General features: G+C 32.2%; 1 protein-coding gene across 1 annotated transcript in view; it reads left to right on the plus strand.

Moving 5' to 3' along the window:
• melt (ventricular zone expressed PH domain-containing protein melted) overlaps window positions 1-24,836 on the plus strand; it is a 68,732-nt gene that overhangs the window by 31,404 nt on the left and 12,492 nt on the right. Inside the window, 7 exon segments of the mRNA XM_075304538.1 lie at window positions 4,628-4,813; window positions 4,815-4,853; window positions 4,915-5,166; window positions 10,362-11,074; window positions 11,138-11,493; window positions 20,982-21,685; window positions 21,751-21,997. Coding sequence (XP_075160653.1) covers window positions 4,748-4,813; window positions 4,815-4,853; window positions 4,915-5,166; window positions 10,362-11,074; window positions 11,138-11,493; window positions 20,982-21,685; window positions 21,751-21,997 — 2,377 coding nt within the window. The 5' untranslated portion in view covers window positions 4,628-4,747.

Genomic DNA, 24,836 nt, shown 5'->3' on the forward strand with positions numbered 1-24,836 from the left:
CTATAGAAATAAAATGTTGACAAAATTTTCTATAGAAATAAAATTTTGACAAAATTTTCTGTAGAAATAAAATTTTGATAACATTATTTTGATAAAATTTTCTATAGAAATAACATTTTGACAAAATTTTCTATAGAAATAAAATTTTGACAAAATTTTCTATAGAAATAAAATTTTGACAAAATTTTCTATAGAAATAAAATTTTGACAAAATTTTCTATAGAAATAAAATTGTGACAAAATTTTCTATAGAAATAAAATTGTGACAAAATTTTCTGTAGAAATTAAATTTTGATAACATTCTTTTGACAAAATTTTCTATAGAAATAAAATTGTGACAAAATTTTCTATAGAAATTAAATTTTGATAACAATCTTTTGACAAAATTTTCTATAGAAATAAAATTTTGACAAAATTTTCTATAGGGATAAATTTTTGACAAAATTTTCTATAAAAATAAAATTTTGACAAAATTTTCTATAGAAATAAAATTTTGACAAAATTTTCTGCAGAAACAAAATTTTGACACAATTTTCTATAGAATTAAAATTTTGACAAAATTTTCTATATAAATAAAATTTTCACAAAATTTTCTATAGAAATAAAATTTTGACAAAATTTTCAATAGAAATAAAATGATGACAAATTTTTCTGTGGAAATAAAATGTTGACAAAATTTTCTATAGAAATAAAATGTTGACAAAATTTTCTATAGAAATAATATGTTGACAAAATTTTCTATAGAAATAAAATTTTGACAACATTTTCTATAAAAATAAAATTTTGACAAAATTCTCTATAGAAATAAAATTTTGACAAAATTTTCTATAGAAATAAAATTTTGACAAAATTTTCTATAGAAATAAAATTTTGACAAAATTTTCTATAGAAATAAAATTTTGACAAAATTTTCATAAAATAAAATTTTGGCAAAATTTTCTATAAAAATAAAATTTTGATAAAATTTTCTATAGAAATAAAATTTTGACAAAATTTTCTATAGAAATAAAATTTTGACAAAATTTTCTATAGAAATAAAATTTTGACCATATTTTCAATAGAAATAAAATTTTGACAAAATTTTTTATAGAAATAAAATTTTGACAAAATTTTTTATAGAAATAAATTTTTAAAGAAAGTTTCTAAAATTTTGACATATTATATTTCTACCAAAAAGTCAAGAACTCTACTCATCTACCATACAATAAAAAATCTACCAATTTTTTTTAAATGCTATCAACTGTGGCAACCGTGGATGCAACCCTGCCACTATCGCGGTAACGAGTAATGGTACGAGTAACAAAATTCACATTTAAATGGTGCAAGTCAATATGGGTAGATTTTCGAAAAAAAATTAAAAGTCGATTTTGAAGGATGCAAAAGTGACGACTGATCGGCCACAACATTTCCCATCGATTGAAACTATTTAGAAGTATCAAAAGCTAGGAAATTGGGTACATGACGAGTTGTAGCTGGGATATGTTGAACAGCTGCACCAAAGCAGCCTTTCCAATTTGGGGATTTCGTATTAAATTCTCAAACATTTAAAAAATCACGAATTTTTAAGCTCTCCAAATAAAATAATTGAAATTAATTCACTTTAATCTAATTTAAAATAGTAAATTAATTTGAATTGAAATTTCTGATTTGTGATGTCTAATGTTTGCCAAAATATATATACATACATTGAAAAAATATATATTATAAATAATTTAGATGTCAAAGTGTGGCTATTGGCATCCAACCAAAAACACATTACCAAGTGTATAACAGCAAACGACTCTATTGTCTACATGATTATGTGTCCATCCATCCATACGTCTTTTGGGCTGTCACACGCATGCCACATTTTATCGGCCAAGAATAAAGATGCTAGACCAAACAAAAAAAAAACGATCTAAAACCAAAATTAGTGAACTTCAAACATCACTGCCATCGCACGTCTTTTCAATGATTTTTATGGCTAAGACTACAAATTGAAATCGCATAGGAATCCATTCATTCCAAATGGAAGCGTGAGAAACATTTTTTTTACGACATTCCTTAGACAAAAACAAACTTAGTCGACATTTAAATTTAGATTGCTAAATTCACTTATATCTAACAAGAAGTTTGCTGCTAAATACAGTGAACACAATGCAATAAAAACTAAACCAAGAGCTTGAAAAACAATAATTGTACGCAGAGGGAATATGATCATCTTTAACGTGTATCAAGAAGAAAATGTTATTTTTGGACGGGGAACCTGGAAAATTTTTAACGCAAAAATTTTTTTATCGCCAAACATATACATGATTGCCGACATCGGATACATCATTTTTGTGAATATAGCGTGGTTGCGACAAACCTGGTCCCCTTCCAAATATGATATTTTGCTCTATTTAATATATATATAAAGACGATTTCTTTTTGGGTAAAAAATGTAACCCTAGGGATACACCACTTCTTCCCTAATTTGCCTGATGCTACACGCAGATTGTCATCCTAAAGAGGGTGCTAAGTCATACAAACAAACAAATCTTCTACAGATTTTTTTTTTCATTTTATTTATATTTATTTCTAATGTAAACAAATTAATTTTGTCAAAATTTTATTTCTATAGAAAATTTTCTCAAAATTTTATTTCCTTGAAAATTTTCTCAAAATTTTATTTCTATAGAAAATTTTGTCAAAAATTTATTTCTATAGAAAATTTTGTCACAATTTTATTTCTGTAGAAAATTTTATCAAAATTTTTTTTCTATAGAAAATTTTCTCAAAATTTTATTTCTGTAGAAAATTTTCTCAAAATTTTATTTCTATAGATAATTTTGTCAAAATTTTATTTCTCTAGAAAATTTTGTCAAAATTTGATTTCTATAGAAAATTTTTTCAAAGTTTTATTTCAATAGAAAATTTTGTCAAATTTTTATTTCTATAAAACAAGTTGTCAAAATTTTATTTCTATAGAAAATGCTGTCAAATTTTTATTTCTATAGAAAATTTTGTCAAAATTTTATTTCTATAGAAAATTTTGTCAAAATGTTATTTCTATAGAAAATTTTGTCAAAATTTTATTTCTATAGAAAATTTTGTCAAAATTTTATTTCTATAGAAAATTTACTCAATATTTTATTATAGAAAAATTTCTCAAAATTTTATTTCTATAAAAATTTTGTCAAATTTTTATTTCTATGGAAAATGTTGTCAAATTTTTATTTCTATAAAACAAGTTGTCAAAATTTTATTTCTACAGAAAATTTTTCCAAAATTTTATTTCTATAGAAAATTTTGTCAAAATTTTATTTCTATAGAAAAATTTATCAACATTTTATTATAGAAAAATTTCTCAAAATTTTAGTTCTATAGAAAATTGTGTCAAAATTTTATTTATATAGAAAATTTTGTCAAAATTTTATTTCTATAGAAAATTTTGTCAAAGTTTTATTTCTATAGAAAATTTAGTCAAAATTTTATTATAGAAAAATTTCTCAAAATTTTATTTCTATAAAAATTTTGTCAAATTTTTATTTCTATGAAAAATGTTGTCAAATTTTTATTTCTATAAAAAATGTCAACATTTTATTTCTATAGAAAATTTTGTCAAAATTTTATTTCTATAGAACATTTTATTATAGAAAAATTTCTCAAAATTTTATTTCTATAGAAAATTTTGTCAAAATTTTATTTCTATAGAAAATTTTGTCAAACTTTTATTTCTGTAGAAAATTTTATCACAATTTTATTACTATAAACAATTTTGTCAACATTTTATTTCTATAAAAAATTTTGTCAAATTTTTATTTCTATAAAAAATTTTGTCAAATTTTTATTTCTATAAAAAATGTCAAAATTTTATTTCTATAGAAAATTTTGTCAAAATTTTAGTTCTATAGAAAAGTTTGTCAAATTTTTATTTCTATAAAAAAAATGTTGTCAAAATTTTATTTCTATAGAAAATTTTGTCAAAATTTTATTTCTATAGTTAATTTCGTCAAATTTTTATTTCTTTAGAAAAATTTGTCAAAATTTTATTTCTATAAACAATTTTGTCAAAATTTTTATTTCTATAGAAAAGTTTGTCAAAATTTTATTTCTATAGACAATTTGTCAACATTTTGTTTCTATAGACAAGTTTGTCAAAATTTTATTTTGTATAAAAAAAATTTCCAAATTGTTATTTCTTTAGAATAAATTGCGAAAATTTTATTTCCATAGAAAATTTTGTCAAATTTTATTTCTATAGAAAAAATGTCCAAAATGTTATTTCTTTAGAATAAATTGCCAAAATTTTATTCTATAGAAAATTTTGTCAAAGTTTTATTTCTATAGAAATTTTTAACAAAAAAATGTTGTTTTAATGTTATTGTTATACAAAACTAAAGTCGTTGTTTTTTTATTGAAATGTAGAGTTGTAACTATTAATTTTCTGTTTTTTATACTAAATAAATACTATTGCTTTCTTTTTAATCGAAAAATGTTTTATTTTAATATTTTTTTTTTAATTACCGATTTTAAAATGCAAGTGTCGATTATGCCCAATTATTCTATAAAAAGTGACGATTATTGGCAACCCTGGCACAACTATAAAAATATCAAACTCTTAAAATCTTGCTTAATATATTCTTTTTTATCATTGTATTTTCAGAATTTTTGAAAGAGTTCTCTTAAATTAAGAGATCAACACAAGAAACAGTTATATTGGACATAACGTAATTTTAGCAAAGAGTATCCCAGCTATCTCAAAGAATTTCTCTGAAATACAAAAATGCATGAACTCTTTACTAAAGTACTCTCAAAACGTGATTTGTCTAGGGCCGGTGATTTATTCTCCCGTACCGGATACGGATATCGTCAATGATATTACAGATGTGGTAAGTTGGGATATCCTCACTCCCTAGTGGTTTAATAAAAATCTTCTACTTCTTTCCGCAGCTTTCCGATATAAATGCCATTATTTCCCAAGCCGATTACTTGAAAAACAACAATGATCAATCGGTGGTGGAGATCTGTGTTACCCGCGTATTATCCTGCATTCGTGAAACGAAATCAGCAGAACGTTATTGTTCAGCCCTAATTGATCTTTTGAAGACTTGCTTGCTATGGAGTCTTCAACCAAGCGGTAGTAATAAAGAGGATCCACCTCATGCAAAAATTGCTGCCGATATTATATCGAGTATATTTTTAGTAAGTATGAAAGGTTTTAAAAGTTTAATATAATTTAATTTAATCATCTCTATAAAGGTGATATACAAATGATATTTTCATATAAAAAGACCTATGTTGTTGAAAGTAATAATTCATGGGTGGTAATGAATTCGGTATAGCAATACCGACAGTTCAGTTGTAAGCGTAACATAAATGAGAAAAAATATTTTTTTGCAGTATTTGTTTGAGAGTCCAGGTAATATCCATACACTTTATGGAAGGTCTACCACTTTAGGTTAACTTACACTGAAAAACAGTAAACTCATCAGGAAGAAAAATTTTGATTAATTTTAGAAAATTATTTTTAGAAAATTTTAATAAAACAGTATTACAAACGCTGACATCACGGCGATATCACAAAAATAAGTAAATAATTTTATGAAAAAATTATTAGACATAATTAAATTTTCTCACTTGTTAAAGAAAAAGGAAAAAAAATTGGAGTTCAAATTTGCAAGAATGTCTTTAGTGCCATAGGAAGCTCAAGATGGGCGCATTATAGTAAAATTTAAAAATTTTGCAGAAATAATGAACTATTTTGCGAGAAATACGAATTTATTAAATCTTTACACACAATTTTTTTTTAAATTCAATCACGAAATTAATTTATCCAAATAATTTTTTAATTAAAATGTCTTCAATCACAGAATTGATAGTATTAATTAAAAAATTAATTGATAGTCAATTAAAAAATTAATTGATCCAATTAAAAAAGTAATTGATGCTATTAATTTTTGTGATTGATGTTTGTTTCAATTAAAATAAAATTGTTTAATAGAATATTTTTTTAAAACTCAATTAAGACTTTAATTGGAAAAATTTCAGTGAAATTTGTTTCTGTGTATGCTCCATTTGTGTATAACTTGTTTACCGTTTTATAGATCATTTAACTAAAGGAAACTTTCTCCAAACATAATAATTCCATGAACTAAAAGAAAGTTAAATTGGCTTTCGGGATAGAGAGTTAATTTTTTTTTGAGTGGATAGCGGTATAGCGGCAGCCTGATACTTTTAGGCTCACATTCACTGTTCAGTCCATTGTGATACCACTTGAAGTGAACTTCTCTCTTGTCGAAAAGTCCAGCCCGAGTCTATGTTTTGATTAAGGGAACTGATTTTTATTTCGATCCGATCGGCTCTTATTTTGATTTTTATTTTGATCCGAACACTCAAAAATGTCACCATTCCCCCCTGAGAGGGTATAGACCAGGCAAACTCTAGGTGTTCGGCCAAAACCCAAATTTAACCAAGGCGAGCATACTACACAGAAAAAAATATCACCAAAATATTTCCAATTAAAAAGTTAATTGAATTTGAAAATGTTGACAAAATTTTCTATAGAAATAAAATTTTAACAAAATTTTCTATAAACATAAAATTTATCAACATTTTCTAAAGAAATAAAATTTTGACAAAATTTTCTATAAAAAAAAATTTTGGTAAAATTTTTCATAGAAGTAAAATGTAGACAAAATTTTCTATAGAAATAAAATTTTGACAAAATTTTCTATAAAATTTGACAAAATTTTCTATAGAAATAAAATTTTGACAAAATTTTCTCTAGAAATAAAAATTAAATTTTGACAAAATTTTCTATAGAAATAAAATTTTGACAAAATTTTCTATAGAAATAAAATTTGACAAAATTTTCTATAGAAACAAAATTTTGAGAACATGTTCTATAAAAATAAAATGTTGGTAAAATTTTCTATAGAAGTAAAAATTTGACAAAATTTTCTATAGAAATAAAATTTTAACAAAATTTTCTATAAACATAAAATTTATCAACATTTTCTATAGAAATAAAATTTTTCAAAATTTTCTATAGAAATAAAATTTTAACAAAATTTTCTATAGAAATAAAATTTTGACAAAATTTTCTGTAGAAATAAAATTTTGACAAAATTTTCTATAAAAATTAAATTTTGGTAAAATTTTTTATAGAAGTAAAATTTAGACAAAATTTTCTATAAAAATAAAATTTTAACAAATTTTTTTATAGAAATAAAAATTTAACAAAATTTTCTATAGAAATAAAATTTTGTCAAAATTTTCTATAGAAACAAAATTTTGAGAAAATTTTCTAAAAAAATAAAATTTTGGTAAAATTTTCTATAGAAGTAAAATTTTGACAAAATTTTCTATAGAAATAAAATTTTAACAAAATTTTCTATAAAAATAAAATTTTGTCAGAAATAAAATTTTGACAAAATTTTCTATAGAAATAAAATATTGACAAAATTTTCTACAGAAATAAAATTTTGACAAAATTTTCTATAGAAATAAAATTTTGAAAAAATTTTCGATAGAAATAAAATTTTGAAAGAATTTTGTATAAAAATAAAATTTTGAAAAAATTTTGTATAGAAATGAAATTTTGGCAAAATTGTCTATAGAAATAAAAGTTTGGCAAAATTGTCTATAGAAATAAAATTTTGACAAAATTTTCTATACAAATAAAATTTTGACAAACATTTCTATAGAAATAAAATATTGACAAAATTTTCTACAGCTATAAAATTTTGACAAAATTTTCTATAGAAATACAATTTTGACAAAATTTTCTATAGAAATAACATTTTGACAAAATTTTCTAGAGAAATAAAATTTTGAGAAAAATTTTTATAGAAATGAAATTTTGAGAAAATTTTCTATAAAAATAAAATTTTAGTAAAATTTTCTATAGAAGTAAAATTTTGACAAAATTTTCTATAGAAATAAAATTTTGACAATATTTTCTATAAAAATAAAATTTTGGTAAAATTTTTTATAGAAATGAAATTTTGACAAAATTTTCTATAGAAATGAAATTTTGAAAAAAATTTCTATAAAAATAAGATTTTGGTAAAATTTTTTATAGAAGTAAAATGTTGACAAAATTTTCTATAGAAATAAATAGAAATAAAATTTTGACAAAATTTTCTATAAAAATAAAATTTTAACAAAATTTTCTATAGAAATAAAATTTTGACAAAATTTTCTATAGAAATGAAACTTTGACAAAATTTTCTATAGAAATAAAATATTTACAAAATTTTCTCTAGAAATGAAAATAAAATTTTGACAAAATTTTCTATAGAAATAACATATTGACAAAATTTTCTATAGAAGTAAAAAATTTGAAAAATTTTTCTATAGAAATAAAATTTTAACAAAATTTTCTATAAACTTAAAATTTATCAAAATTTTCTATAGAAATAAAATTTTTCAAAATTTTCTATAGAAATAAAATGTTAACAAAATTTTCTATAGAAATAAAATTTTGACAAAATTTTCTATAAAAATTAAATTTTGGTAAAATTTTTTATAGAAATAAAATTTTGACAAAATATTCTATAGAAATAAAATTTTGAAAAAATTTTCTATAAAAATAAAATTTTAACAAATTTTTTTATAGAAATAAAAATAAAATTTTGACAAAATTTTCTATAGAAATAAAATTTTGACAAAATTTTCTTTAGAAATAAATTTTGTCAAAATTTTCGATAGAAACAAAATTTTGATAAAATGTTCTATATAAATAAAATTTTGGTAAAATTTTCTATAGAAGTAAAAAATTGACAAAATTTTCTATAGAAATAAAATTTTAATAAAATTTTCTATAAATATAAAATTTATCAAAATTTTCTATAGAAATAAAATTTTAACAAAATTTTCTATAGAAATAAAATTTTGACAAAATTTTCTATACAAATAACATTTTGACAAAATTTTCTATAAAAATAAAATTTTGGTAAAATTCTTTATAGAAGTAAAATGTTGACAAAATTTTCTATAGAAATAAAATTTTGACAAAATTTTCTATAAAAATAAAATTTTAACAAAATTTTCTATAGAAATAAAAATTTAATAAAAATTTCTATAGAAACAAAATTTTGTCAGAAATAAAATTTTGACAAAATTTTCTGTAGAAATTAAATTTTGACTAAATTTTCTATAGAAATAAAATTTTGACAAAATTTTCTCTAGAAATAAAAATAAAATTTTGACAAAATTTTCTATAGGAATAAAATTTTGACAAAATTTTCTATAGAAATGAAATTTTGAGAAAATTTTCTATAAAAATAAAATTTTGGTAAAATTTTCTATAGAAGTAAAATTTTGACAAAATTTTCTATAGCAACAAAATTTTCTATAGAAATAAAATTTTGACAAAATTTTCTATAGAAATGAAATTTTCTATACAAATAAAATGTTGACAAAATTTTCTATAGAAATAACATTTTGACAAAATTTTCTATAGAAATGAAATTTTAACAAAATTTTCTATAGAAATGAAATTTTGATAAAATTTGCTTAAGAAATGAAATGTTGACAAAATTTTCTATAGAAATAAAATATTAACAAAATTTTCTACAGAAATAAAAATTTGACAAAATTTTCTATAGAAATAAAATTTTGACAAAATTTTCCAAAGAAATAAAATTTTGACAAAATTTTCTATAGAAATAAAATATTGACAAAATTTTCTATAGAAATAAAATTTTAATAAATTTTCTCTAGAAATAAAAGTAAAATTTTGACAAAATTTTCTATAGGAATAACATTTTGACAAAATTTTCTATAGAAATGAAATTTTGAGAAAATTTTCTATAAAAATAAAATTTTGGTAAAATTTTCTATAGAAGTAAAATTTTGACAAAATTTTCTATAGCAACAAAATTTTCTATAAACATAAAATTTTAACAAAATTTTCTATAGAAATAAAATTTTGACAAAATTTTCTATAGAAATGAAATTTTCTATAGAAATGAAATTTTGACAAAATTTTCTATAGAAATGAAATTTTGATAAAATTTTCTTAAGAAATGAAATGTTGACAAAATTTTCTATAGAAATAAAATATTAACAAAATTTTCTACAGAAATAAAAATTTGACAAAATTTTCTATAGAAATAAAATGTTGACAAAATTTTCTAAAGAAATAAAATTTTGACAAAATTTTCGATAGAAATAACATTTTGACAAAATTTTCTATAGAAACAAAATGTTGAGAAAATTTTCTAGAAAAATAAAATTTTGGTAAAATTTTCTATAGAAGTAAAATTTTGACAAAATTTTCTATAGAAATAAAATTTTGACAAAATTTGCTATAGAAATAAAATTTTGAAAAAATCTTGTATAGAAATAAAAATTTCTTCCAATATTTCATCATTTACATTTTGTATTTACAGAATTATGACAAAAAAGAAGTGATGAAGTTAGCCCTTCCAGTCGCTGTCCAATTTCTACCCAAGGGCAATCGAGAGCTATCACGTAATCTGGCAAGTTATCTCTCATTGGCCGCTATTGACTATGCCTATTTGCTCAGCCCTCATGTGGACTCGATTATGAATTCCATCTTAGCCGGGAATTATGGTTTGCTACGTGTTCTCTCTCAAATTTATGAAGTCTCTCCAGATACAGTATCGCCTAATGCTCCTCAATTGGTAGCTTTACTACCAGAATGTGATTCTCAAGAAAGATTGGCGGTTTTTCAGCTGTATTTGTTAATAGCTCAAAGGACACCATTGGTATTGGAATCCTGTATATCGCCCCTATGTGAATTTCTCTATGACAGTGAGACAGCAAATATAACATTGCAAATTCTATTGAAGTTGGCGGAACAAAGACCCCTGCTGGTGGCAGAACATTTTGATAAAATTCGCTTGGCCACCAAGACCAATCCAACAACTATGACCGTGGGAGCCCAAGTCTTGGCCACGGCTGGTAGGACAAATAAAGAGAATGCCCAATATGCTTTGGATTTTGTATTGGAACAATTACCACATGCGGATCGTTCTTCACAAGCCATTCTTTTGCAGGAGGCTACCAAATTATGCTCCTCCTTTCCCATTCTCTTTACGGATAAGGTATTGGCATGTGTGAGACAAAAAAATGCTTTAAGGTAAGTTGGAATTTGAATTTGCTTTGAGGATTACTAATATTCCGAGGGGGTTTTCATTTTCAGTCAACAAAAGCTATCGTCATCGGAGACCAGTGTGGATGTAGGCAATAAAACCTCAGGAGGTGTTACCATAGTCAATTTAAATATCTCTAATGATCCCATGGCCATGCAACAACAAGTCCCGGTATCTAAAACTTCTGGTATAATGGTTAATTCGACAGCGGCTAATGTTATAGCACAACATTCGACAATAATCAGTGCTGATCCGGTTACCAGTACTACAACAGTTTCCGTTGCCTCCAGTCATGTGAGTCATGCGACTGCAGGTCGCCCACATAAAAGTAAACAGAGCCGCAGTAGTCCTAATAGTCCCAAGGATCCAAATAGACGAACAATTACTACGGGAAATATTAAAATACGTAAGTATTGGAAGTTTTATGCGGGATGAAGGAGATAAAGTTTGTTTATATTTTCGAAGAGTCATGGTTAGCATTGAAATGGAATTGATAGGAATAACTTATAGGACAGATTGTTGAAGTATTTTAGTGCTAGAGATTCACAAAATTACACCAAATGTGGAGAATTTCACTCGTAACGTATGGAAATTTTGATACCCTCCATCATTCGCTTTCTTATAGACGAAGAGTTAAGGCAAGTCGGAGGACTTCAGAAATCGTTTTGGTGTTAATCAAAGCCAGGGAACGAACCCAAGACATTTTATATTCCGGGTACATATGATAACAGTTGCAGCACGTGGAATCGACAATTTGCTCGAAGAAACCAGCTACATCCAGTTACATCCTGAATGATGTTGGAATCTCGTGATGAGTGGTGAGGTTCCATGATATAAGTCCCCATGAAATAACTCCCCATGAAATAACTCCCCAAAATGAAAAATTAAATATGCTCCCAAAATTGGGGACTTATTTCATTATGAAATAAATCCCCAAAATATTTTATGAAATTATACCCCCAAAAAAATTTAAAAATTTGCGCGAGAAACAAAAATTAAAAAATTCGCGCCAATTTCTCGTGTGCCCAAAAACTAAAAAATATTTTGCTTTTGCATACACACATCGAAATATTGCTCTAAGACCCCATAAAGTATATATATTCTGGGTCGTGGTTAAACTCTGAGTCGATCTAAGCATGTCCGTCCGTGCGTCTGTTGAGATCACGCTAACTTCCGAACGAAACAAGCTATCGACTTGAAACTTGGTACAAGTAGTTGTTATTGATGTAGGTCGGATGGTATTGCAAATGGGCCATATCGGTCCACTTTTACGTATAGCCCCCATATAAAGGGACCCTCAGATTTGGCTTGCGGAGCCTATAAGAGTAGCATATTTCATCCGATCCGGCTGAAATTTGGTACATGGTGTAAGTACACGGTCTCTAACAACCATGCACAAATTGGTCCACATCAGTTCATAATTACCCAGCAAAAAAATTTGGAAGTTATTCCAAAGGCACAACTTTAAAAGCACTTCGGGAAGATGCACTCCCAATGATGTTCTTTATTTTAACTCCCCAGAAAGTTCTTTTAATTCAATTTTTTATAACTTGGTTTTTTCATAATTTTAATGGGTAATTTTAACTTTTTTGTTTCAAATAGGTTAAAAACAGAGTAAGAATTCATAAAATGGTACAAATCATTTAAATTTTGTCGACAAAAATGCTAAATCCAATATGAAAAAATTGTGATTTTTTGAAAATATTTGAGTTCAAACCTTTCCGACAAGCGTTAGAATCCATTAAAAATTACATAAAATTATAAAAATTATTTATTTGACAAAATATCGCAGAATTTTTTAATTTACATCCAAAACATTGAATTCGGATAACACCTAAAGAAGTGATGCAAATTCAGTGCAACGGCTGTTGAACTGGAGGACTTCCGTCCTATGACAAGACCATGTTAAATTCATCGCTTCTGCGTCAATTTCGCACCACTTCCGGATCCAAAAAGAACATTTTCGTTACTTTTTTGGCGACGCTTTTTTTGCTGGGTATATATAGCCACCATATAAACCGTTCCCCCGATTTGGCTTGCGGAGCCTCTAAGAGAAACAATTTTCATCCGATCCGGCTGAAATTTGGTACATGGTGTTAGTATATGGTCTCTAACAGCCATGCAAAAATTGGTCCATATCGGTCCATAATTATATATAGTCCCCATATAAACCGATCCCCCGATTTGGCTTGCGGAGCCTCTAAGAGAAGCAAATTGCATCCGATTCGGCTGAAATTTGGTACATGGTGTTAGTATATGGTCTCTAACAACCATGCAAAAATTGGTTCACATCGGTCCATAATTATATATAGCCCCCATATAAACCGATCCCCCGATTTGGCTTGCGGAGCCTCTAAGAGAAGCAAATTTCATCCGATCCGTCTGAAATTTGGTACATGATGTTAGTATATGGTCTCTAACAACCATGCAACAATTGGTCCATATCGGTCCATAATTACATATAGCCCCCATATAAACCGATCACCAGATTTGACCTCCGGTGCCTTTTGGAGAAGCAAACTTCATCCGATCTTGTTAAAATTTGGTACGTGGTGGTAGTATATGATATTTAACAACCATGTGAGTTGAAATTTGTGGATGACAGTCTTTCGTAGAAGTTTCTACGCAATCCATGGTGGAGGGTACATAAGATTCGGCCTGGCCGAACTTACGGCCGTATATACTTGTTTCTTCTTCATATGGGGCCGTTTTGCCACGATTTCGACCTTCAAACGCTCCAATAACGCCATATAATAGTCACTGTTGATGGTTTTTCCCTTCTCAAGATAATCGATAAAAATTATTCCATGCGCATCCCAAAAAACAGAGGCCATTACTTTGCCAGCGGACTTCTGAGTCTTTCCACGCTTCGGAGACGGTTCACCGGTCGCTGTTCACTCAGTCGACTGTCAATTGGACTCAGGAGTGTAGTGATGGAGCCATGTTTCATCCATTGTCACATATCGACGGAAAAACTCGTGTGTATTACGAGTTAACAGCTGCAAGCACCGCTCAGAATCATCAACACGTTGTTTTTTGGTCAAATGTGAGCTCGCGCGGCACCCATTTTGCACAGAGCTTCCGCATATCCAAATATTGAGGAATGATATGACCAACACATTCCTTTGATATCTTTAAGGCCTCTGCTATCTCGATCAACTTCATTTTACGGTCATTCAGAATCATTTTGTGGATTTTTTTGATGTTTTAGTCGGTAACAGCCTCTTTCGGGCATCCACTGCGTCCACCGTCCTCCGTGCTTGAATTTTGCATACCAATCAATTATTGTTGATTTCCCTGGGGCAGAGTCCGGAAACTCATTATCAAGCCGTATGTTTTCCCTTCAGAAAACAGTATTTTATCAAAACTCGAAATTCCTTTTTTTCCATTTTTTCACAATAACAAAAGTTATTTCACAAAAGACGCTCTATCTCACAAACTAATTGACTTACAGACGTCAAATTTTGACACGTATCATTTGAAGGTTGGTACTATATAAAAATAATATGTATTTAATACTAGCGACATTCCGTTTGTAACACATTGAAATATTGCTCTAAGACCCCATAAAGTATATATATTCTGGGTCGTGGTGAAATTCGAGTCGATCTGAGCATGTGTTCGTCCGTCTGTTGAAATCACGCTAACTTCCGAACGAAACAAGCTATCGACTTGAAACTTGGCACAAATAGTTGTTATTGATGTAGGTCGGATGGTATTGCAAATGGGCCATATCGGTCCACTTTTACGTATAGCCCCCATATAAACGTACCCCCAGATTTGGCTTGCGTTGTACTAAGAGAAGCAAATTTTATCCGATCCGGCTGAAATTTGGTACATGGTATTAGTATATGGTTTCTAATAACCATGTAAAAATTGGTCCACATCGGTCCATAATTATATATAGCCGCCATATAAACCGATCCCCAGATTTGGCTTGCGGAGCCTCTAAGAGAAGCAAATTTCATCCGATCCGGCTGAAATTTGGTACATGGTTTCTAGTAATCACGCCAAAATTGGTCCACATCGGTCAATAATTATATATAGCCCCCATATAAACCGATCCTCAGATTTGGCTTGCGGAGCCTCTAAGAGAAGCAAATTTCATCCGATCCGGCTGAAATTTGGTACATGGTGTTAGTATATGGTTTCTAATAATCATGGAAAAATTGGTCCACATCGGTCCATAATTATATACAGCCCCCATATAAACCGATCCTCAGATTTGGCTTGCAGAGCCTCTAAGAGAAGCAAATTTTATCCGATCCGTCTGACATTTGGTACATGGTGTTAGCATATGATCTCCAACAACCATGCAAAAATTGGTCCACATCGGTCCATAATTATATATAGCCGCCATATAAACCGATCCCCCGATTTGGCTTGCAGAGCCTCTAAGAGAAGCAAATTTCATCCGATCCGTCTGAAACTTAGTACATGGTGTAAGTACATGGTCTCTACCAACTATGCAAAAATTGATTCACATCGGTCAATAATTATATATAGCCACCATATAAACCGATCCCCCGATATGGCTTGCAGAGCCTGTAAGAGAAGCAAATTTCATCCGATCCGGCTGAAACTTAGTACATGGTATAAGTATATGGTCTCTAACAACTCCGCAAAAATTTGTTCACATCGGTCAATAATTATATATAGCCCCCATATAAACCGATCCGCCGATATGGCTTGCAGAGCCTCTAAGAGAAGCCAATTTCATCCGATCCGGCTGAAATTTGGTACATGGTGTTAATATATGGTTTCTAATAAACATGCAAAAATTGGTCCACATCGGTCCATAATTATATATAGCCCCCATATAAACCGATCCCCAGATTTGACCTCCGGTGCCTTTTGGAGAGACAATATTCATCCGATCCGGCAGAAATTTGGTACGTGGTGTTAGTATATGATATGTAACAACCATGCCAAAAGTTGTCCATATCAGTCCATAATCATATATAGCCCCCATATAAACCGATCCCGAGATTTGTTTTTGGAGCCTCTTGAAGGAGCAAATTTCATCCGAGTCAGTTGAAATTTGGTACATTGAGCTAGTATGTGGCCGTTAACAACCATTCCTACCTAGGTCCATATCGGTCTATAGTTATATATAGCCCTCAGATAAATCGATCCCCAATCACACAAAAATTGGTCCATATCAAGTTGATAATTGGGCTATATGCCCCCATATAAGCGACCCCCATATTTCAATTCTGGCTCAGTACGTACCATGCAAAAGTCCGTATCGATTCGTAATTATTTGTAGACTTATCAATATACACCTTTTTTGTCTAATATATACCACGTATGGACTAACTCACAATTTAGAAAACGATGTTAAGAAGTTTTAAGATACCTTGCCATCGGTAAGTATTACCACAACCCAAGTAATTCGACTATGGATGACAGTCTTTCGTAGAAGTTTCTACGCAATCCATAGTGGAGAGTACATAAGATTCGGCCTGGCCGAACTCACGGCCGTATATACTTGTTTTGATCTACAACGTAGGGTAATTCACTATTTTTATACCCACCACCACAGAATGGTGACGGGGGTATAATAAGTTTGTCATTCCGTTTGTAACACATCGAAATATCGATTTCCGACTATATAAAGTATATATATTCTTGATCAGGGAGAAATTCTAAGACGATATAACGATGTCCGTCTGTCCGTCTGTCTGTCTGTCTGTCTGTTGTAATCACGCTACAGTCTTCAATAATGAAGCAATCGTGCTGAAATTTTGCACAAGCTCGTCTTTTGTCTGCAGGCAGGTCAAGTTCGAAGATGGGCTATATCGGTCCAGGTTTTGATATAGTCCCCATATAAACCAACCTCCCGATTTGGGGTCTTGGGCTTATAGAAATCGTAGTTTTAACCAATTTGCCTGAAATTTGAAATCTGGAGGTATTTTATGACCATAAAGAGGTGTGCCAAAAATGGTGAGTATCGGTCCACGTTTTGGTATAGCCCCCATATAGGCCGATCTCCCGATTTTACTTCTTGGGCTTATAGAAACCGCAGTTTTTATTCAATTTATCTGAAATTGGAAATCTAGACGTATTGTAGGACCACAAATACGTGTGCCAAAAATTGTGAGTATCGGTCCATATTTTGGTATAGCCCCCATATACCGATCTCCCGATTTGGGGTCTTGGGCTTATAGAAACCGTAGTTTTTATCCAATTTGTCTGAAATTGGAAATCTAGAGGTATTTTAGGACCATAAAGAGGTGTGCCAAAAATGATGAGTATCGGTCCATGTTTTGGTATAGCCCCCATATAGACCGATCTCCCGATTATATTTCTAGGGCTTATAGAAATCGTAGTTTTTATCCAATTTGCCTGAAATTTGAAATCTAGAGGTATTTTAGGACCATAAAGAGGTGTGTCGAAAATGGTGAGTATCGGTCCATATTTTGGTATAGCCCCCATATAGATCGATTTCCCAATTTTACTTTTTGGGCTTCTAGAATCCGAAGTTTTTATCCTATTTGCCTGAAATTGGAAATCTAGAGGTATTTTCGGGTCACAAAGAGGTGTGCCGAAAATGGTGAGTATCGGTCCATATTTTAGTATAGCCCCCATAAGAACGATCCCCCGATTTAACTCCTTGGGTTTCTAGAAACCGTAGTTTTTATCTGATATGCCTGAAATTGTAAATATTCTGGTATTTTAGGCTCACAAAAACGTGTATCGGATTAAGTTTTTATCGGTCCATTTGGTAATGCCTCCATATAGACCGACTTCACTTCTTGAGGGTGTAGAAGGCGCACTGATCATGAAAATTGCTTGAAACTCAATGTAAAATTTCCAGATTTTACTTCTACAGATTTAAGATTTAAAATCAAGACGTTATTTTATAATTTTCTTGCACACTTACAAGAGATGTTAATGATTCCTCTAAAACTCAAACAAAAATGGTTCTTATAAATCCAGAATCTGATATAGTCTTCATAGGTGAAATCTTTAAATTTATCTTCGGGAAGTGTCCTCAAGTCCTCAAGCCCTCCTGAAATTTCAAAGGAAACCCTAATATTTGGTTCATGGTGGTGGGTATTTAAGATTCGGCCCGGCCGAACTTACTGCTGTATATACTTGTTTTCTACACCCGTTTATAAATCGTTATTCATTTTATATCTTTACCGCTTCACGTTTTTTTTTTCAAAAACTGAGCATACCTATAGACTTACACAAAAATTCGTAAACATAACGGTTCCTGCGACTACTTTTATGAATTATTTCAAAATTTAAAAAAAGAGAAATAACCCCCCAAAATTCATATTATTTCATTATGACAAATTGGGGTGTTATTTCATTTGAAAAAAACTCCCCAAAATTGAAAATTAAATAGCCCTCCAAAATATGAAATAACTCCCCAAACATCGTTGTTTTTTTGTTCTCTGTAGAGAAAATTGGGGACATGTTTCATTTTTTATTTTGGGGAGTTATTTCATGAGGACTTATTTCATGGAGCCGATGTAGCTATAAAACAATCATCCCCATGGTTATCAGGTGGACATTTGGTGTTGTTATGTCAGCTCTTGTCGCGAACTAACTTTGGGATACGTCTTATTTCTCCTGTTCGAAAATGTTTTTCCTCTGAATTCCACATAGGATTGTCTGCCAACCGTATAGTTAGTCAGTCATCTCTTAAGATAATTAAAGAGTGAGTTTTCGGGGGATGGGATACACTGGCATCAATTTCGTCGTATAAATTTAAGGCGGTTAGGTTAGATGGCAGCCCGATATTTCAGGCTCACATAGACTATTCAGTCCATTGTGATACCACATTGGTGAACTTCTCTCTTATCACTGAGTGCTGTCCGTCTCTATGCCAAGCTCAATTATAAGGGACCTCCATTTTAAAACACTCGGGTATGGTGCCAGATCTAGAGAATCCTTGTTTTAACCCTCGATTTCGCGATCTAGAAAATTAAGATCAATCCTCACGCTCCTTGGTATTGGACGTCTATCCGCTAGAGGGTAATTTTTACAAATACTTTGATAAACTCTGTATTGTAATCACGGAATTGCTACGCTGTTCGCGGCTGCAGCTTAGCTCGCCGGATGGAAGGATTCTCCTTCAGCTGAGGCATCACAGTTACTGTTGCGTACCATGGAATAAAACAGCCCAGGAAATACTTCTTTGAAAACATGCAATAACTTCTTCGGACAGGGAGTATTATGCTCTCCTCATCTCAAGATGATCCACAGGAGTTAATGCAGAGCTACCCATACTGACCGGCCAATTGCATTATTCGATTTTTTCGCATTCGAGTCCTGCCTACAAGGGACTTTCATTCGACTCTCGAAACCAACCACAAGAATCTTGGAGTAGTGTTTTGCTAGAGTTCTTTTGTCATTGACTTTGACACCTATCTTCATGGCACGAGGGATGGGAATAGATTACAGATAGAGATTGGAAAACTCCTGTTTCGCTCTAAGGTGATATGAATTCTTTCCAGGACTTGCGTTCTCGCATTCGTTTTAGAGAAATGTTGGTCATGTCCTCGAAGAATAGTAGGTAAAGAGCCACCATGACCGTCCTGTGACTCTGACTCTGAGTTTGTTTTTGTTTTAGTTATTAATTCTATAGGAATATTGTAGGGAAAAGAAAGAAATGGATCCTTGTCAACTCGCTTGGATCTCTTTCTCGAGTTGCGTGTTGCTATTGACGTCAGTTTTCTTACAATAGCTATGGTCATTGGTAAAATTTCGGGGCTTTATTTTGACTCCCGTACATGTTCATTTGCAATAAAAGTTTCTCCTGTTTTTATCGATACCGCTGCCTCGCTTTGCGTTTTCCAAAAACTCCACAAAAAAAGATAGCATTTTTGGGAGACACACCCATAGAAGAACCATGATCACTACAAACATATAGGAATATTGTAGGGGAAGCCACCGTGGTGCAATGGTTAGCATGCCCGCCTTGCATACACAAGGTCGTGGGTTCGATTCCTGTTTCGACCGAACACCAAAAATTTTTTCAGCCGTGGATTATCCCAATTCAGTAATGCTGGTGACATTTCTAAGGTTTTCAAAGCTTCTCTAAGTGGTTTCACTGCAATGTGGAACACCGTTCGGACTCGGCTATAAAAAGGAGGTCCCTTGTCATTGAGCTTAACATGGAATCGTACAGCACTCAGTGATAAGAGAGAAGTTCACCAATGTGGTATCACAAGGTTAGGTTAGATTAGGTGGCAGCCCGATGTATCAGGCTCACTTCTATTCAGTCCATTGTGATACCACATTGGTGAACTTCTCTCTTATCACGGAGTGCTGCCCGATTCCATGTTAAGCTCAATCACAAGGGACCTCCTTTTTATAGCCGAGTCCGAACGGCGTTCCACATTGCAGTAAAACCACTTAGAGAAGCTTTGAAACCTTCAGAAATGTCACCAGCATTACTGAGGTGGGATAATCCACCGCTGAAAAACTTTTTAGTGGTCGCTCGAAGCAGCAATCGAACCCACGACCTTGTGTATGCAAGGCGGGCATGCTAACCCTTGCACCACGGTGGCTCCCTGGTATCACAATGGACTGAATAGTCTAAGTGAGCCTGATACATCGGGCTGCCACCTAACCTAACCTTGTAGGGGAAACAAAGTAACGAATCCTTGTCAACTCCCTTGTTTCGAATTCCCCATCTATGATATGAAAAACAAATATTCCCCCGTTAAACAGGATAATTTTGAAGGATCTAAGGTCTAAGTAACGAATCCTTGTCAACTCCCTTGTTTCGAATTCCCCATCTATGATATGAAAAACAAATATTCCCCCGTTAAACAGGATAATTTTGAAGGATCTAAGGTATGTTGCAAGTTCCGCCACGTTTCTGGAATTGATAGGATTTTGACTGAATCTAATACAAATTTATCTGTATTTCAGCATCTAATTCCGCCGCCCCCAATGTACCCGCTGTCATTACTCAACTCCCCACCAATACCAACAATACAACAGTGCCACCTACCCCGCCTCATACTGGATATACAAGACGTGTTAAACTTGGCGATTCTCGCAGTACAGGCCGTTTACATCCTTCGGGTAATACCCATCGAAGTATGACACGTCTCAATGTTGCTGGAGGTTCAGTTGGTGGTCTACATAAGAGTATGACACGTTTGTCGTCATCGCAACATATCAATCAAAATGGTTCCGCCTCTGGATCAGGATCAAATACCGCTAATAATTCAACATCAAGTAGTAATGTGGTCGTTCAAACTGGATCGTCAGTGAATAAAACTCCAACATCACCAAATAGTCCAGGTTATGTTACTCCCGTACCGCCATTAAGTAATAATGTCATTATAACAGGTCACAATAAATGGGGTATACCTTCGACACAAGTGACCTCGGGTGGGGTTACGGTGACAACATCACCTACCAAGCTGAGACCACAATCCCAGGGTCCATCCACATTGTTGAATACCAGTACAGCCCTAATGAAATACAGTACGGATGCCTTAAATCAATCCATAGGATCGATAACATCGCCCAATAATCCTGTATCGGTGCATCACGCTTCACCAGCGTTGCCACATCAAAATAATGGAAATCAAAAATCTGTGATGAAATTACCAGTGAATGGAAGTGTAAGTGTACGGGCATTTTGGAAATTTTGAATAATCTAATCAAATTTCTTTGTATCGCCACACAGAATGATCATGAAGTCATCGTTTCTGGACCCACTACCAATGTTACCCCCCGCCGCAATGATAATACCAGTCGTACTCTTCTAAATGCCAACAATAGTATATTGGATCAGCGTATGAGCACATTTGAACCCTACCAGATAATGAGGGATCCTGTTCAACAATTCTGTGAAAAACATTTCTCTTCCATTAGCAGTTACATGGATGAAGTATCGCAGATGTTGCCTCCACCCACACGTTGTAGTATAGAAGGTAAGTTAGTTAGTTCAATGCTTGAATGCTTTAATGGAAAGGCAGGAGAGTGTTCCAATTCAGGCAAAGAATGAATTATGTCTGTTTGTTAGTTTGTAGTCCAGATCTCTAGAGAGACTGGGGTACTGTTAAGTTGCCGATTTATCACCGTTCGGTTTTGGTGAGGTGTAACCGGTGCCCTTCCGGAACTTTTCCAGTTGTCTGAGTATAGTCATAATGATTACGTGGGAGAATGTTGTGCCATGACAGGAGCAGATGGTCGTCAGACTACGTTACCTCCTGGCAACTCCCGCTCAACAATATTCTCTCCGTGCAGCATCTAAAATCATTGCATCAGTTTGGTTACAACGGGCTCAGAGGCAAGATTAGTAAGATTGTAGATTTTATGAATCGGAAGCGAATCAGGGTCGCGGCGATTCAAGAGACGAAGCTGAATGCCTCCCAGGTTATCCCAAGTTTAGGAATACAATGTGCTACGAAAGGCTTGCACAAGGAATGGAGTTGGACTCCTGTCTACCATATTGCACCGTTCTGTGCAGTATAGACCCATTTCGCTTTTGCCAGACTTGAGTAACCCTTACATTGAGTGTGTGAGGATAGCAGTCAAATCTGTAACTGCCGAAATATAGATATACAATGTGTGTGTAACCCCAGTTGGTAGCTGAGCTCGAGATATAAACGCTTGCAGGTGCAGGAGATTTCAATGCCCGCTATGAACATTGGCATTCTCTTCCGGGTAATGTCCAGCGAGGCATAGTTTTGGCAGAGCAAATCGAGGATTCCACATTTTGCACGATAAACGAATAGGCTCCCACGAGAGTTATGGGTGATTACAGTTAGGCATATTTTTAGCGCCACCGCTGATGGTCTGGTCTGACAAATGACATGTCCTGGCACCCGGTAATTTTACTGGGATCAGACCACCTCTCCAGTGATCGACGCTGCGATTTCATAACGCTGGATGTTTACCAACCAACAAAACAAAGTCAACAGAAAGAATACAACGATCGCCGTTTCAGTCAGTTCCCTTTTCCCTCCCACCGCAGTAAATCACTGAATCATTTTTATGTGAAGACCAAAATCCTCCCCTGGGTTGTTATCCCAATAACCATCGAAATCATCATCTTATGGATAGACGACCACCATCCAGGAATGTAAAGGTTGATGTATGCCAATCCCTGCTTCGACCGAACACCAAAAAATTTCTCAGCGGTGGACTATCCCCTCTCAGTAATGCCGGTCTCATTTGCAATGTCATTTGCAATGTCCGTTCGGAGTCGGCTAGAAAAAGAAGGTCCCTTTAGCTAAACATGGAATCGGATAGCACTAAACGAGAAGTTCATCACTGTGGTATCACAGTGAGTGCTACTATACCTAACCAGCTGGAGCACGAGATCCTGCATTACAAACGAGAGGCTCTAGATGAGGCAGCATGCTGGGCAGGTCTGACTAAAATTCTTGAGGGTACTGTAGCTGAAGTGTTGAGAAGTTTGTTCTCGAAAGATACCTCCCTTAGGAGATTAGGGTAGTTTTCGCCCGTCTCACCAGAGTATTCTGGACCTCCTAAATCGCAGAATTCCTCGATCTGGATACTAGCCGATGTATTAAAAGTGCTAAACAAACCTGGATGATAACACAACACAGCAAATTACTCCAAAAGCCGTAAATCTTCTATGTGAGATCCGTTAACATAGTGGTTTGACCGGCCGCACTGTATTAATGTGTCGGGATAATTCTAATTAATGGTACTACACAATCGTTGTGCAGATGCTAAAAATATAGGAGGTGATTAATCCCAGTCAGTTGTTATCCTCCTTTCTCTCGATACCTCTTTCTCGAGATACGTGTTGCTACTGGCGACCTTACGATAGCCGTAGTAATTTGGTGGAAATTCGGAACTTTAATTTAGCTCCGGTACATCTCGATCTGAATCAAACCTTTTTCCTACCTTCTTCCGATACATCTTCCTCGTTTTACGCTTTGCAAAAACTCAGCTTGTCTAGAGCTGGAGATTCAGCGTTACAAAATAAAGCCTTCATGATCAGACAATAGGATTCATGAGGATACTGGAGCTGAAGCGGTTAGAAGGTAAAAGGTTAATCCTGTTCTCGGAAACCGATAATATTACCTGGGGAAAAATACCTCCCTCGGCAGATTAGGGTAGTTTTAGCCCAAATATGAGCAGAAAAATGAACATGTCTCCCCGATACCGCTTTCTCGAGGTGCGTGTTGCCACTAGCGTCAGTGGCCTTACGATAACCGTGGTCATTTGGTTAAAGTTCGGGATTTTATTTTGGTTCCGGTGCATCTAGATCTGGAATAAACGTTTCTCCTACTTTCTTCCGATAGCTCTTCCTCGTTTTGCGTTTGGCAAAAAGCTTATCTAGAACTCGATGTCCACCGTCACAAAATAAATCCTTTAGATTAGGCATCACGATGAGTATACTGTGGCTGAAGCGGTGAGAAGCTACAAGGTTAATCCTGTCCCCGGAGTCCGTCAATATTACTATTAAAACTAAGCTTGTCTAGAGCTGGAGATTCAGCGTTACAAAATAAAGCCTTCATGATCAGACAACAGGATTCATGAGGATACTGGAGCTGAAGCGGTTAGAAGGTAAAAGGTTAATCCTGTTCTCGGAAACGGATAATATTACCTGGGGAAAAATACCTGCCTCGGCAGATTAGGGTACTTTTAGCCCAAATATGAGCAGAAAAATGAACATGTCTCCCCGATACTTCTTTCTCGAGGTGCGTGTTGCGTGTACTAGCGTCAGTGGCCTTACGATAACCGTGGTCATTTGGTTAAAGTTCGGGATTTTATTTTGATTCCGGTACATCT

This window comes from Haematobia irritans, chromosome 4 (genome assembly GCF_050003625.1).
Source record: "Haematobia irritans isolate KBUSLIRL chromosome 4, ASM5000362v1, whole genome shotgun sequence".
Lineage (NCBI taxonomy): Eukaryota > Metazoa > Arthropoda > Insecta > Diptera > Muscidae > Haematobia > Haematobia irritans.